General features: G+C 35.7%; 1 protein-coding gene across 3 annotated transcripts in view; it reads left to right on the forward strand.

Moving 5' to 3' along the window:
* The window catches only part of VPS13A (vacuolar protein sorting 13 homolog A), a 282284-nt gene that overhangs the window by 131825 nt on the left and 134921 nt on the right, over positions 1–15538 (forward strand). For all 3 annotated transcript variants that reach the window (XM_061425581.1, XM_061425582.1, XM_061425580.1), the window contains exons 30-33: positions 902–1018; positions 1098–1201; positions 8218–8385; positions 9645–9949. In XM_061425581.1, coding sequence (XP_061281565.1) covers positions 902–1018; positions 1098–1201; positions 8218–8385; positions 9645–9949 — 694 coding nt within the window. The remainder of the gene's footprint in view (positions 1–901; positions 1019–1097; positions 1202–8217; positions 8386–9644; positions 9950–15538) is intronic.

Consider the following 15538-nt stretch of genomic DNA (forward strand, 5'->3'; position numbering starts at 1 on the left):
CATTATGTACCAAGTTAATTTTAAAAAATATTAGTAAAGTGATAATTGCTGAAGAAAGTAGCTTTTATTTATCTAGTCATTCATTTTAGTTGACTCTGTCCATGGGATTCTCCAGGCAAGAATAGTAGAGTGGGTTGCCATGCCCTTCTCCAGGGAATCTTCCTGACCCAGGGATCAAATCTGCACCTCTTCCATCTCCTGCATTGGCAGGCGGGTTCTTGATCACTAGTGCCATCTGAAAATTATAAATTTAATATAGTTAGATTTCATTAATTTAAAACCCTAATTCTGGGAAAGATTGAAGCAAGGAGGAGAAGGGGTTGACAGAGGATGAGGTGATTGGATGGCATCACCAACTGAATGGACATTAGTTTGCACAAACTCCAGCAGATGATGAAGGAAAGGGAAACCTGGCGTGCTACAGTTCATGGGGTCTCAAAGAGTCAGAAACGACTGAATGACTGAACAAAAAAATATTATTTTAGATTAGAAACATAGAACTAACAAAATTATAATAATATGAGTATATATTTTTAAACCAAGTGCTATTTTTAAGCAGTCAAAAGTTATAAGTTGGATAATAACAAGTATCACTTTGTTATCAGTAAATTGCCAAAGACTGATTTTACAGCTATGACTTAGTTTCACATATTATTCTCATCTAGAACTATTCTGTTTTGTCTCTTTGTCTACATTAGTTTGACTTTGGTTTCATTGGATTTGATTTTTTTTTAGAATTCATAACTTAGTAGGTAACATATTATTGCTTGCTTTCAATTGGCAAATCAGATGTTCCTCTAGTATTTGCATTATTGTTGTGATTTCAGTTACTTTATAAGTGTAGTAAGATAACTACTAAAATTTTTGTCTTATGTTTTACAATATGAGTTTCTTTTTGCAGCTTTAAAATCATCCAAGAATGAAGATACTATTACCTTGCAGATTTTAGCAGAATTATCATGTTTACAGATCTTTATTCAAGATCAGAAACGTAACATTTCCGAAATTAAGATAGAAGGTAACAGGATTTGATAAAAAGTGAATTCAGAACTACTAAATGAAGGAAAAGGAATTGAATGATTCTTTTTTCCCCTTAGGGCTTGATTGTGAAATCATTATGAGGCCATCAGTGACTGAAACAAATGCAAAGCTAAGGAATATAATTGTCCTGGATTCTGATATAACAGCTGTATACAAAAAGGTATGAACTTGTTTCTATTAATTAACATTATTAAATATAGTTGTCCTTTAAGATTAGTCATCAATTCAGTTCAGTCGCTCAGTTGTGTCTGACTTTTTGCGAACCCATGAACCGCAGCACACCAGGCCTCCTTGTCCATCACCAACTCCTGGAGTCCTCCCAAACCCATGTCCATTGAGTCAGTGATGCAATCCAACCATCTCATCCTCTGTCGTTCCCTTCTCCTCTTGCTCTCAATCTTTCCCAGCGTCAGGGTCTTTTCAAATGAGTCAGCTCTTCGCATCATGTGGCCAAAGTATTGGAGTTTCAGCTTAAACATCAGTCCTTCCAATGAACACCCAGGACTGATTGATCTCCTTTAGGATGGACTGGTTGGATCTCCTTGCAGTCCAAGGGACTCTCAAGAGTCTTCTCCAACACCACAGTTCAAGAGCATCAATTCTTTTGCGCTCAGCTTTCTTTATAGTCCAACTCTCATATCCATATATGACCACGGAAAAAACCATAGCCTTAACTAGATGGAACTTTGTTGACAAAGTAATGTCTCTGCTTTGAATATGCTATCTAGGTTGATCATAACTTTCCTTCCAAGGAGTAAGCGTCTTTTAATTTCATGGCTGCAGTCACCGTCTGCAGTGATTTTGGAGCCCCAAAAATAAAGTCTGTCACTGTTTCCACTGTTTCCCATCTATCTGCCATGAAGTGATGGGACCGGATGCAGTGATCTTAGTTTTCTGAATGTTGAGCTTTAAGCCAACTTTTTCACTCTCCTCTTTCACCTTCATCAAGAGGCTCTTTAGTTCTTCTTCACTTTCTGCCATAAAGGTGGTGTCATCTGCATATCTGAGGTTATTGATATTTCTCCGGGCAATCTAAATTCCAGCTTGTGTTTCCTCCAGCCCAGCGTTTCTCATGATGTACTCTGCATGTAAGTTAAATAAGCAGGGTGACAGTATACAGCCTTGACATACTCCTTTTCCTATTTGGAACCAGTCTGTTGTTCCAAGTCCAGTTCTAACTGTTGCTTCCTGACCTGCATATAGGTTTCTCAAGAGGCAGGTCAGGTGGTCTGGTATTCCCATCTCTTTCAGAATTTTCTACAGTTTATTGTGATCCACACAGTCAAAGGCTTTGGCATAGTCAATAAAGCAGAAATAGATGTTTTTCTGGAACTGTCTTAGTTTTTCAATGATCCAAAAGACCTGTACTTTTTTTCCCTCTATAATTTTATTTGTATGCATATTTAAGGTTAAAAATCCAATTTTAAAAAAGCTACAAAATGAAGTTTCTCACTCTACCCCCATTTTCCTTTCCTTTTTTGTTAACTTTGATTCCAGCGTATATTGTTATTTATTCATTGTTCTATTGATATTTGGTTTCTGTTCTTTTGTTTTATGAGCATTGCTTCTGTAACTAGTCTTATACATGTCTCCTGGTATATTCTTGGACATGTCTCATGTAAGCATTTCCAGAGAGTCATGTACTCCCAGGAGCAGTGGAAGAGAGATCTGGTATTTTATTTCCATCCCAGTGCTCGAAATTGTTGTGTTAAGTTTTTTGAAGATCTGGAGTATATAATATGGTGTTTTCAGTTTGTATTTTTCTTACCAGTAATGAAGTTGCATATTTTTCATATATTTATAGACTATTTATGTTTGCTTTTCTATGAAATGTCTGTTAAACCCAGGTGCCAGCAAACTTTTTCTGTAAATAGCCAGATTGTAAGTCTTTTAGGCTTTGTGGGCCATGCAGTTTTTGTTAAAACTATTCAGCTCTGCTATTGTAATGTGAAAGTAGCCATAGATAATGTGTAAATGAATGATTTGACTGTGTTCCAATAAAATTTTATTTTATGGATAATAAAATGAAAATTTCATATAACTTGCATGTGTCACAAAATATTACTGTTATTTAGATTATTTTTAACTACTTACAGATACAAAAATCATTCTTACCTAATCCTACTGTTGATAGTTTGCTGATCCCTGATTTGATTTACCAATTTTGGGTGAAGGAATGTTAATTTTTTTCCTCATTGATTTGTAAGAAATCATTTAATATGTTCTGTATTATTCCTTGCTTAGTTTATTTTTGTTTTGAATAGTTACTCCCAGTTTGGTTATGATGTCTTTTGAGAAACAAAAGTTGTTAATTTTAACGAAGTTGAATTTTATCCTTCTTTGTTGGTTTGAGAGTGTTACGTTTTCTAAATCAATCGGTTCTCTGAATTCATAAAGGTATTCCCCTACGTCACCTTCTAAAAGTTATGTGATTTTGCCTTTCACTTACATCTTTCATCCTACTTGAAACTGATTTTGTTTTAATATGATTGAGGCTGGAATCCGTTTTCACTTTTTGGACATTGGCTTCTTTTTTCCTAGCATCATTTATTTAATAGATGTCCTTTTCTTACCGTGTACAGTTACTGTTCAGTTGCTAAGTCGTGTTCAATTCTGTGTGACCCCATGGACTGCAGCATGCCAGGCTTCCCTGCCTGGAGTTTGCTCATACTTGTGTCCCGTTAGTTGATGATACTATTCAAGCATCTCATCCTCTGTCATCCCTTCCCCTCCACCTTCAGTCCCAGCATCGGTGTCTTTTCCAATGAGTTGGCTCTTGGCTTCAAGTGGCCAGAGTATTGGAGCATCAGTCCTTCCAATAAATATTCAGGCTTGATTTCCTTTAGGATTGACTGGTTTGATCTCCTTCCTGTCCAAGGGACTCTCAGTAATCTTCTCCAGCACAGTTCAAGAGCATTAATTCTTCTGTGCTCAGCCTTGTTTATGGTCCAATTCTCACATCCATACGTGACCACTGGAAAAACCATGGCTTTGACTGTACAGACCTTTGTCAGCAGAGTGATGTCTCTACTTTTTAATACTCTGTCTAGGTTGGTCATTGCTTTTCTTCCAAGGAGCAAGCATCTTTTCATTTCATGGTGGCAACCACCATCTGCATTGATTTTGGAGCCCAAGAAAATAAAATTGATAAGTTAAATTTCATTCAGTGAGATTCAGGGAGATTGTTTTGTTTTGTTTGTTTTGCAGGGATTGGGGAAGACAAGAATACTTCATAGATTGTGTTGAGTATCTTCAAAGGATGCACAGTTTCTTGCTATCTTTGTAATGTTAAAAACCATCATTTCATTAAGGGTTGCAAAATGGTAATACTCTGATTCAGAATATTCAAAAAAATTTCTTCTTTATTAAATGGGAGTCTTCACCAGTTTATATGCTGACATCTTCAAAATTTTGGCTATCATAAGTTTATGCCCCAGTAGATTTCTTAGTCAGGGCTCATAGTTGTAAGAATGATACTCCATGAACGTTTATATGTTGCATTACATTTATATTTGCAAAGTACTCTGACTGGATTTTGATTCTTTAGCTTGCATTTTCTTTTCTAGATGATTTTAAGCATGTTATTCTATATTTTCTGGCCTAGTGTGAATGTTCAGTCAAACTGCTGCTGCTGAGCCTGTTGACAGTTTCACTTTCTTTCTCTTAGAAGGACTTGGTAATTTTGCCTAAATATTCAGAGCTGATTGGAAGCTTTGTGTAGGCAGGACTTTGGACAGGCGAACATAATGGCAGATTGTAGGCAGTAATGCAGTGATTTTATAGCCTCAAAACTTGAGTGTCTATAGAGTTTTTGTTTGTTTGTTTTCTTTTTCTCTCAGGCCAGTCATTTTCCTTTTAGAAAAGTATTATAAGTATAGGCCTGACAGTGTAAGTTCAGGGAGCCAGTTGGATGAAGAATGAGGGGACCTTATGTTTCACAATACAGGTTTTTACTTAAAATACCCATCTTTTAGTATGATCTTTTTATTTACCCTTTATCTATGCCTGTTGTCTCCTAGGCCACAATCTCTGCACTAAACACTGTTTTATGAAAATTTCTTCTCTTCTGTTGGACTCAAGGGGGGTAGTCACAAGTCACTCATGTGACTTATGGAACTTATTCTGGTTTTCATTGATTAATTTAATAGTATTAGGGATATTATTGTCTACCTTCTGATAATATTTTACTGCTTATGTAGTATATCCTAGCAACACTCTACTATCAGTTCCTACTTTTGTTGCCTTTCACAGTGTTATTATAATATGTTTTACTTTTGTGTATGCTGAAAGTTCTCAGTGTATATGTACTGATTTAGGTTTAGTTTTCTTTTAGAGAAATTAATTTTTTACAAGACATATACTATCTTACCTTTATTCTAACCATTTCTGGAATTAATTTTTTCATGTAGCTTCAAAGTTTTGTTATTTTTATTTCCACCTGAAGAAGTTAATGATTTCTTATAATGCATCTCTGCTAGTTATGATTTATCTCATCTTTTGGCAGGAAGGAGGGATCAGAACTAGGGGAAAAAGCACTTTTATTTCACCTTCATTATCTGAGTGATATTTTTGCTGTGGCTGCTGCTGCTAAGTCACTTCAGTCATGTCCGACTGTGTGACCCCATAGACGGCAGCTCACCAGGCTCCCCCGTCCCTGGGATTCTCCAGGCAAGAACACTGCAGTGGCTTGCCATTTCCTTCTCCAATGCATGAAAGTGAAAAGTGAAAGTGAAGTCGCTCAGTCATGTCTGACTCTTAGCGACCCCATGGACTGCAGCCTACCAGGCTCCTCCATCCATGGGATTTTCCAGGCAAGAGTTCTGGAGAGGGGTGCCATTGTCTTCTCCAGATACTTTTGCTAGGTGTACATAATTTCTTGTCTTTATCTGACTGCCTTTCTGGATTTGTGTATAGTGTGTCTATATAGATGTAAGTATATTTTCATATTTGTCCTGTTTGAAGTTTTCTGTGCTTTTTGGATCTCTCTCTCTATATTTTTTATGTCTTTTCAGGTAGTTCTTCCTACCTCCATCTCCTTCTTCCCTCACCTCCCTTTCCTCCTCCATCTCGTCCCTATTCTTCCTCTTGGGTTCCAAAAATTACTTTTAGATTCTTGTTAGAGATCATCTCATGACCTTTAGATCCTCTGTTCTTTTCCCATTCTTTTCTCATTATGTTTCATTTGTATAATTTCTGTTGACCTATTTTTAAGTTCACTCATTGTGTCCTTGGCTCCATTGTATATAGTGATAAACCCACTGAAAGTATTCTTCATCTGCTACCCTGTTTTTAAATCTTTAATGTTTACCTTTTTTTTTTTTTCCATTTCTTGGCTCACATTCTTTAGTCTGTTCATTCATATTTTCCACATTTTCCATTCAAAGCACCTGCCTTATTAATGATAATAATTAAAAATCCATTGGCTGAATGTTTCAACATCTATGTTATAGGCAAGTCTTTCTGTTGATTGCTTTGTCATTCATTTTTTTTTCTTTCTTTTTGGGGTGTTTTGTAGCTAATGATTGACTGTCAGACATCATGTATAGGGTAACAGAGATGGTAATGAACAGTATTTATGTCTGAAAGTAAGTGTGCCTTCTTTTTCTGCTAATGTTTTAGCATGGGGAGTTAAATCACGTTAATGGAGAGCTGAGGGCAACAAGGTTAGTGCCTTTCCCATCGTTTTCCTGATGGTACTTTGGGCCTTTTCCAGGGTGGAGGCTTCTCCTTTCTTTGGGGATTGTAGCAAGGAAATCTTTGGTATTCCACTGTGACCCTAGTCACTTAGGAATTCCCAACATAAAGTGCACAATGAAATACTTACAACTGACTGAGTGTGAGCTCCTCTGTGTCTGTGACTCCCAGGGATTCTGTGTCTCCCATTATTAGTTCATAGTCAACCTTTACCATTTTATCTCAGTTCTTCTTACCTAATGTTATGGTATATGGCATCTCTTTTCTCCTGCCCCTTATCCTAGGTGAGCTGGTGCTTAAGATTCTGTCTTTCTTGAAGGTACCTTATTTTTTCTTTAGATTTCAGGCCACTTGGTTGGCTTGTAGCCTCAGATTTCTAATGGTTTTAAGAAAAGTTAAGAGGCTTCCCTGGTGGCTCAGAGGGTAAAGTGTCTGCTTACAATGCGGGAGACCCAGGTTCAAGCCCTAGGTTTGGAAGATCCCCTGGAGAAGGAAATGGCAACCCACTCCAGTATTCTTGCCTGGGAGATTCCATGAATGGAGGAGCCTGGTGGGCTACAGTCCCTGGGGTCACAAAGAGTTGAACACAACTGAGTGACTTCTCTTTCTTTCTTTAAGAAAAGTTAAAAATTTTATAGGTTGTCTGTTTTTGTTTTTCTCATTCTTAAGGTTTGCAATGACCTCTCTTCAGCATTCTGTATCCTAGGCAGAAGCAGAATGCCTATAGACTTAAGTAGAGTCTCATTTTACACCTCAGCCTTCAGTCAACTATCTCTGATTCCTAAGGTTTTTTTTGTTTCATGGTTGGAATTTGTTTATTTATGGTTCTTCAGCCCTCTGCCCTGCTTCTAGCATTTAGAAGGGTCAGGAAAACTATAACGTGGTTAAAAATTAAGTTAGTGAGTACTCTGTTTGTCTTTCAAAATATTTCTGTCGTTCCACATCTGCTAATATCTCCAACCATTTTTAATTTATTGCAGAGCTTGAGATGTCATACTGCTATAGGTAATTCTTATTTGGCAGTTGAGATGACTCAACAAACTAATAAGGAGCAGAAGTTTTGTGATAGGAGAAGACTCCTTTGAAGGATCTGGAAAATCTATTCACATACCTCAGATCAAGAAAATAGGTTATCAGTTTTGACAGTGAATGAAAAATACATTTATATGGCAGTTCTCAGTACAAAAGTATACTCACTAAATGAAAAGGTGTAGTCTGATTTTTTTTTTTTCTGTTTTTCCCACTAAAAAAATCTTTTGCCAAACCTACCAAATTGATTTCATCCCAAAAGGGAACTGCCACTTCTGTTTTGAATAATCTTGTGTAGATTCTAGTAAGGATGTTAGAATTGTTGTCTTATTTATACTTGGCTTGACTGTTTTGAAGATTTTCCAAATATGTGTGTATGTTTTGTTTTTATTTTTGCCCTGAAGACATTCTATCCAAAGTGGATTTTGACAATTGAAATTTTCTCTCTTTAAGGCTGTTTATATTACCGGAAAAGAAGTTTTCAGCTTCAAAATGGTTTCTTATATGGGTGCAACTGCTGGTTCTGCATACACAGATATGAATGTAGTTGATATGCAAGTTAATTTAACTGTTGGTTGCATTGAAGTAGTTCTTGTCAAAAAATTTCTGTATTCTATATTGGTAAGTATGTTAATTGATTTTTTTATTTATTTTTGCCTACTAGTTGGAAAGTGTTTGCTGTTTCTCAAGCATAGATAAGGAATTCCTTGCTTGATTATTTCCCCCTGCTTTTTAAAAATATTCCGGGTACCGTTTATCCTGACTGAAATGTATAGTATCATTTATATACTATCATTTTTCACATGGGAATGTTCTAGTTAATTGAAATATGTATGTACATTAAATATATGTACATTTTATATATGTTATGTATATTTAATTCTTTCTTTTATGTATAATTTGTTTAAGTATTTTACCTTTCAGCTCTTACTAAAAGTGCTAAATATACAATTGAAGTCCAGTTTGGTTTCAGATAATCATTAGGAAAATTACATTTCCTATTGTAGTCTATGAATATTTGGGGCTTTGTGGGATTTAGATTTAATCCCTATGACATTTCCCTAAGGTATATAAACTCTATTTCTGCCTTTCATAGTTTGTTTTTCTTTTGCTGGCAGCTGATATTTTTTCCTGTAACTGTCATGCCTGTCTCTGACTTCACTATTCATTCCTTTAACTAAATTGTGGTATAAACTAGATAATCAGTTAGTTCAGTCAGTCAGTCATGTCTGACTCTTTGCAACCCTGTGAACCGCAGCACGCCAGGCCTCCCTGTCCATCACCAACTCCCAGAATCCACCAAAACCAATGCCCATCGAGTTGGTGATGCCATCCAGCCATCTCATCCTCTGTCATCCCCTTCTCCTCCTGCCCTCAATCTTTCCCAGTATCAGGGTCTTTTCAAATGAGTCAGCTTTTGATTCTAAATAAATAATCTTGTTCTCTCTGTGATCTTTTTAACTGAGGTTATCATGCAGTTTTTCTTGACAAACATTTTTATTACTGTTTTACCGTACAAATGTAAATAAGCTCTGTGTGCATTGAGGTTTTATAGGGAAATACAATACGATTGTTTAGCCCTTAGGAAAGTGAGATTAAAAGAGAAATAGATACCAGTGAAACATTGCAGTATCCCCACGCTGCTTTGTTCCAAGGACTAGGTTTTTATTGTTTTACTGTGTTTCTGTATCTGCATCTTTTTGTTTCCCAACTTCTATTGCAGAAGATTAAGGTTTAATGTAGACAGACTTTGAATAAATGTTGCTTAGTTGTACCAAGAGAAAGTTTTTCTTACGGAGGTAAAATCATAAATAGTGATACATTTAATAATTTCTTTCATTAATGGTAGCCTTAAGAATATAATTCTGTTTTCTTTTTAGGCTTTTATAGATAATTTTCAAGCAGGTAAACAAGCCTTAGCGGAGGCAACTGTTCAGGCAGCAGGAATGGCTGCTACTGGTGTAAAAGAACTGGCACAGAGGAGTTCTAGAATGGCATTGGATGTTCACATCAAAGCCCCTGTTGTGGTTATCCCACAGTCTCCAGTTTCTGAAAATATTTTTGTTGCTGATTTTGGACTAATTACAATGAAAAATACATTCCATGTAATAACAAAGAGTCCGACCAACCCCCCACCCATTATTGATTTGATAACGATAAAGCTAAGTGAAATGCGACTATACAGGTAAGCTTTTCACCAGTATATTTATGTAGAATGCAGTCTTTTTCTAATTTTTTTTCTTTTAAAGGCTTTGGTATCTTGAGTTTTCTTTTTAGAATTGAATTTAATTTTATTATAACTATACTTAATTTTGTGGGTTTTTTTCCCCTTCCTCAAGTATTTCTTGATAAAATCAATTATTGTCTTGTAGTTTTTAAAAACCTAGAAAACACAGGAAGCTCAGCTCGGTGCTCTATAATGACCTAGAGGGGTGAAATGGGGGGAAGAGGGAGACTCAAGAGAGATGGGGGTATATGTCTACTTATGGCTGATTCACATTGTTGTATACCAGAAAGTAAATGTTGTAAATCATTTATATTCCAATAAAAAAAAATTTAGTGATTAAATAAATAAATACCTAGGAAAATATTAGATAATTAGACATGCTGTAAAATTTGTTATCTGAGGAAGTATATTTGTATTTATTGTCAGTTCTTCATAAATTAGGAGGTTATAGAAGAAATAGGAGAATTTCTAATATATTCATTCTCTCTGGAAATACAGCATGCCCAAAGTACTCTATCAGCTTTGTGCTGTGGTTCTGATATGCTAATTAAACACACACACACACATACATATCCACACAGAGTAGAGTACAATCTTATATATTCACTCTGCATAGGATTAGTAAATAGCGGAATTAAGTGAATATCCAGATAGTTCCAAAACTTTTACTGTGCTATTTCTCTATTTCTAATCACACATTCTAGATTTAATACCCTGTTCCTTTTACAACTGGGATTCATTTCTATTTAAACCTCTCACTTGCTCTTTTCTTTGTGTACTTTTTCTTTAATCTCATTCTATTTATTGTTTTCCTTTTATTTTTGCTGCTTCTCTTTGGCTCCTGGCATGTCTGTGTCCCTCCTGCCACTTTCCATCAATTGAACATTTTAAAAACAGCCTTATTTGAGATGTAATTAGTATATAATAGAGTATTTTTAAAGTATACAGTTTGATAAGTTTGTGTATACACTTGTGATAATTTGAGTACAGTTATATTCTTCCTTAAATATTTGGTGGAATTCACCAGTGAAGCCACTGGGGCTGGGATTTGCTTGTGGAAGATTTGTAACTACAATTTCCATTTCTTTAGTAAGCTTGGTGCTATATGAATTATTTTATGAATGATCGTTAATATTTTTAAGAAACATGTCTTTCATCTACATTGTAGAGTTTTATGACATAAAGTTAATAATAATATTTTATTCATTAATACCTATATTGATACTATCTCCCTTATTCTTGATCTTTATAATTTATACTTTTTTATTAATTATTCTGGCTAGAGGTTTATCAGTTTTACTGCTCTTTTTTTTTTTTCCTGTGGGATAAATGGTATCCATTATTGTTTCCCTTCCAGTTTTATTGATATCTAGCATTATATAAGTTTAAGGTATACAACATAATGATTTGACTTACATACATGATGAAATGATTACAACATAAGTTTAGTAAATATCCATCATCTTATATAGAGACAAAATTAAAGGAATAGAAAATATTTTTTCTTGTGATGAGAGTGCTTAGGATTTACTCTCTTAACAATTTCCCTATATAGCATACAACAGTGTTAATTTATCATGTTGTACATTATGTCTGTAATACTTATGTATCTTACAACTGGTAGTTTGTGCCTTCTGACTACCTTTATCCAGATTGCCCTCCTCCTAACCCTTGCTTCTGGTAACCACAGATCTTAACTCCTTTTTTTATGAGTTTGTTTTGAAGTATAACTGACCTATAGAACTATGTTAGTTTCTGTTACACAACATAGTGATTCAGCATTTCTGTACATTTCAAAAAGATAGCCATGTTACATCTCTAGCTAACATCTGTGACCATACAAAGATATTACATAATTATTGACTATATTCTCCACACTATACCCATGACTCATTTATTTTGTAACTGAAAGTTTGTACCTCCTAATCTCCACTTATTTCTTTCCTCTCCCATCTCTCCTCTTTAGCAAGCACTTGTTTGTTCTCTATATCAGTGACTCTTTTTTATTTTGTTCATTTCTTTTGTTCTTTATATATAAGTAAAATCATGCGGTATTTATCTTTCTCTGTCTGATTTAATATCCTCTTGGACACCATGTTGTCACAAATGACAAGATTTCATTCTTTTTATAATGGTTGAGTAATATTTCGTTGTGTGCATGTGTGTGTACACACACACACACACACACACACCTCTATCCATTTACCTACTGATGAACATTTAGATTGTTCACATTTTAAATACTCAGGAGTGGAATTGCTGAGCAGGGCTAGTTCCTGACAAAGCTGGCTGCAGTGTTTGGGGTGTTGCAGAGTTGGGAGGGTCAAGGTCAGTTATTTGGATGGTTGAAGAGCTCAAGGGTTCCAGAGCTGGTGTTGGGCCACTGGTGGCAGAGCTGGTTCCTGGGCCAGCTAGGAGCTCAGGGGATCCTATAGGAGTTGGCCTGCTGTGAGTAGGTGGAGCTGTGCCCACATTCAGCCAGCTGCTTGATGTGGGATGTCCCAGCACTGGTACCTACTAACTGGTGAGTTAGGCCAGGTCCCAGTGTTATGAGCTAGAGAGAAGATTCCAAAATGGTGCTTCCTAGAGCATTGTCCTTGTGTTTGAATAAGGGCCCAAAAATGGCTTCTGTCAGTGTCTCTGTCCCCAGTGTGAGTCCCAGAAGATTCCTGCTTCTCTGGGAGGCTCGCTAATAGCAAGTTGATCTTACCCAGGCTCCTTTTAAAGAGGGATGGTATGGGGAGGGAGGTGGGAGGGGGGGTTCAGGATTGGGAACACGTGTACACCCATGGCGGATTCATGTTGATGTATGGCAAAACCAATACAATATTGGAAAGTAAAAAAAAATAAAATAAAAATACATAAGTAAATAAATTACTGCTTCTTCCCTTGATCTTAGATCACGTGAGAGTTTGTGCCCTTTAAGAGTTGAGTCTGTTTGCAACTGCTCTCTGACTCTCCCAAAAGTATGCCCCACTGGTCTTCAAAGTCTCATTCTGGGGACTTTAGATTGGGCAGCCTGATGAGGATTGTACCCCTAGTTCCTTGGGGACAACTTCTGCAGTTATAATGATCCTTCCGTTTGTGGCCTACCTGGGGGTATGGTTCTTTACTGCACTGTGTCTACCTTCCTTCTACCTGTCTTGATCCTTTTTATATCTTTAGTTTTAAAGAGATTTTCTGCTAGTCTTCAGGTCATTCTCATTGAGAGCTGCTCTGTAAATATTTGTAAGTTTGGTGTGCCACTAAGAGGAGGTGATCTTCCAATCTTTCTATTCTCCGTCGGCCATTCCCTGGTTATCCATTCTTGAACATTCAGTTTTATTGCTTTTAAAGCACCAGCTTTTGGATTTCTCTCATCTGTCTTCTCTTTCATTGATACCTGCTTTGATATTTTTTATTCCTTCTGCTTCCTTTGATTTTAATTTTCCTCTTGTTCTAATTTTCTCTAGGTGGTGATTCAGATGACTGATTTGAACATTTCTTTTCTTGTATATGCATTTAGTGCTGAAATTTTGGGGTTCTTCTCTGTAGCCCTGTCCTCTATGTCATTTTACCATATGATCTCTACCTGCCTTGGTTTCCCTGGATTCTCAGCTGTTTTCTTAAATCATGGACTTATTTTGGTTATTTCTTGGCTTATCCACCCCCTTGCTTTTTCAGGACCTTTAAATTATCTCAAAACAATTAAAGTTGGGGTAGTCATGGGATTCATCTCGTTTTCTTTCTTGTTCCTCAGTAATCACCGCCCATTGCCTGATGTCCTTTGTCTTGAAAATCATTTGTTAATATATTTTGTATGTGTGTCTTTGTTGCAGGGGGAGAGAGAAGAATTCTCTAGTAAATCTAGTTGATGTTATTTTATCTTAAATGGAAGGATAAATTTCCATCAGTGGAATATTTGGGTATTTATTAAGCATGTAATATATCCCAGGTACTGTGCTAGGAACATGAAGTATCATAGTGAGCAGTTTTTACAAGAGGTGAATAGATTGTGTGTGCATACTAAGTTACTCCAGTTGTATCTGGCTCTTTGCGACCCTGTGGACTGTAGCCCGCCAAGCTCCTCTGTCCATGAAATTTTTCAGGCAAGAAAACTGGTGTGGGTTACCATTTCCTCCTCCAGGGGATCTTCCCAACCCAGGGACTGAGCCCACATCTCCTGAGTCTGCTGCTTTGGCACGTAGGTTCTTTACCACTGAGCCACATGGGAAGCCCCATTATTTTTTCTAAATATTTTAAACTATAATTTTTTTAAAAATCTATTTTCCTGTTGTTAAAAACTTAAGTTGATTCATTTTTATTGTTTTAAATAGCATTATAATGCTGATTGATTTCTTTATCAATACTTACATGATTTTCTGCTCATTTCTTTAGGGTAATATGTTTCCTTCAGATGAATTCCTCGAAATAGAATTACTTGTTTATAGAGTAAACCATTTTCCCTGAAATAACTTTATTGCAAAGATGTTAATTGTAATATAAAATTAAAAAATATATATATAATACTTCTGTAAGGAAAGATGTAGAATTTAAGGGCCAGTAAGAAATCTTAAATAATCATAGAATATTTTCCTATACCTGGTATTATAAAGGTGTCAGTTTCTTATAAATTAATTTTGTATATTTAATGCACTCAATAAAAAATCACAACAGCAATTCTTTTAAAGTCTTTCAGAATTATTGTAAAGTTTTTCTGGAAATATAAATAGGGGGCAGGATGTTGCAAAGATTTTTTGAAAGAAAGAATTGAGATAGCATATGGAAGAATTATAACAATCTTAGTAGTACTACTAAAATATTAAATTTCACTAAATACTACTAAAATATATTATAACACTACAATAATTAAGATAGTGAAATAGTATAAAACTCACCAGCTGACTGTGTGGGTGCGTGAGTGTGTATCACCATTATTCATATATAACAGTCAAGCTCATTATTCATACATTCCACATTTGTGAGTGTTTCTGCTTGTTGAAACTTACGTGTAACCCCAAAATCAATATTCATGTCACTTCCACAGTCATTTTTGGGCATGCACAGAGCTAGCTGCAAGACGTTTGAGTCTCCCAAGGCCTGTGTTCCCAGCTGAGGTGTTAAAGAAGAATACCCTGCCATCTTATGTAAGCTCTTCTGCTGTAGACATGAGGTTTTGTTTTTTGTTTTTTGTTTTTTTTGCATTTAGGGTATTTTCCTTGGTAATTTTGCTATTTAAAACGTCCCCAGAGCATAATGCCAGTAATAAAAAAACTAAAATGGAGTGAATCATATGTTAATGAATTATCTCAAGAATGATCTTAAAAAACTAAGGACAAATAACAACATAAGTACCAGTTATATGGTAGAGAAAAACTTGATAAATTAAGCACTGAAAACAGAAGGCAAATGATAAGGGAAGAATATCAGTTGGCTTTGACTGTTCAAAATATAAGTTTCTGAGTATTAATTACCAAAACCAATGCTAGCATATAGGATAATTAGCAACATCTTTAATAATCAATGAAAATCATTAGTTATTTTAAGACAGTAAGACAAAAAAAAATT

The sequence above is a fragment of the Bos javanicus genome, chromosome 8, assembly GCF_032452875.1.
Source record: "Bos javanicus breed banteng chromosome 8, ARS-OSU_banteng_1.0, whole genome shotgun sequence".
In the NCBI taxonomy this organism is placed as follows: Eukaryota; Metazoa; Chordata; class Mammalia; order Artiodactyla; family Bovidae; genus Bos; species Bos javanicus.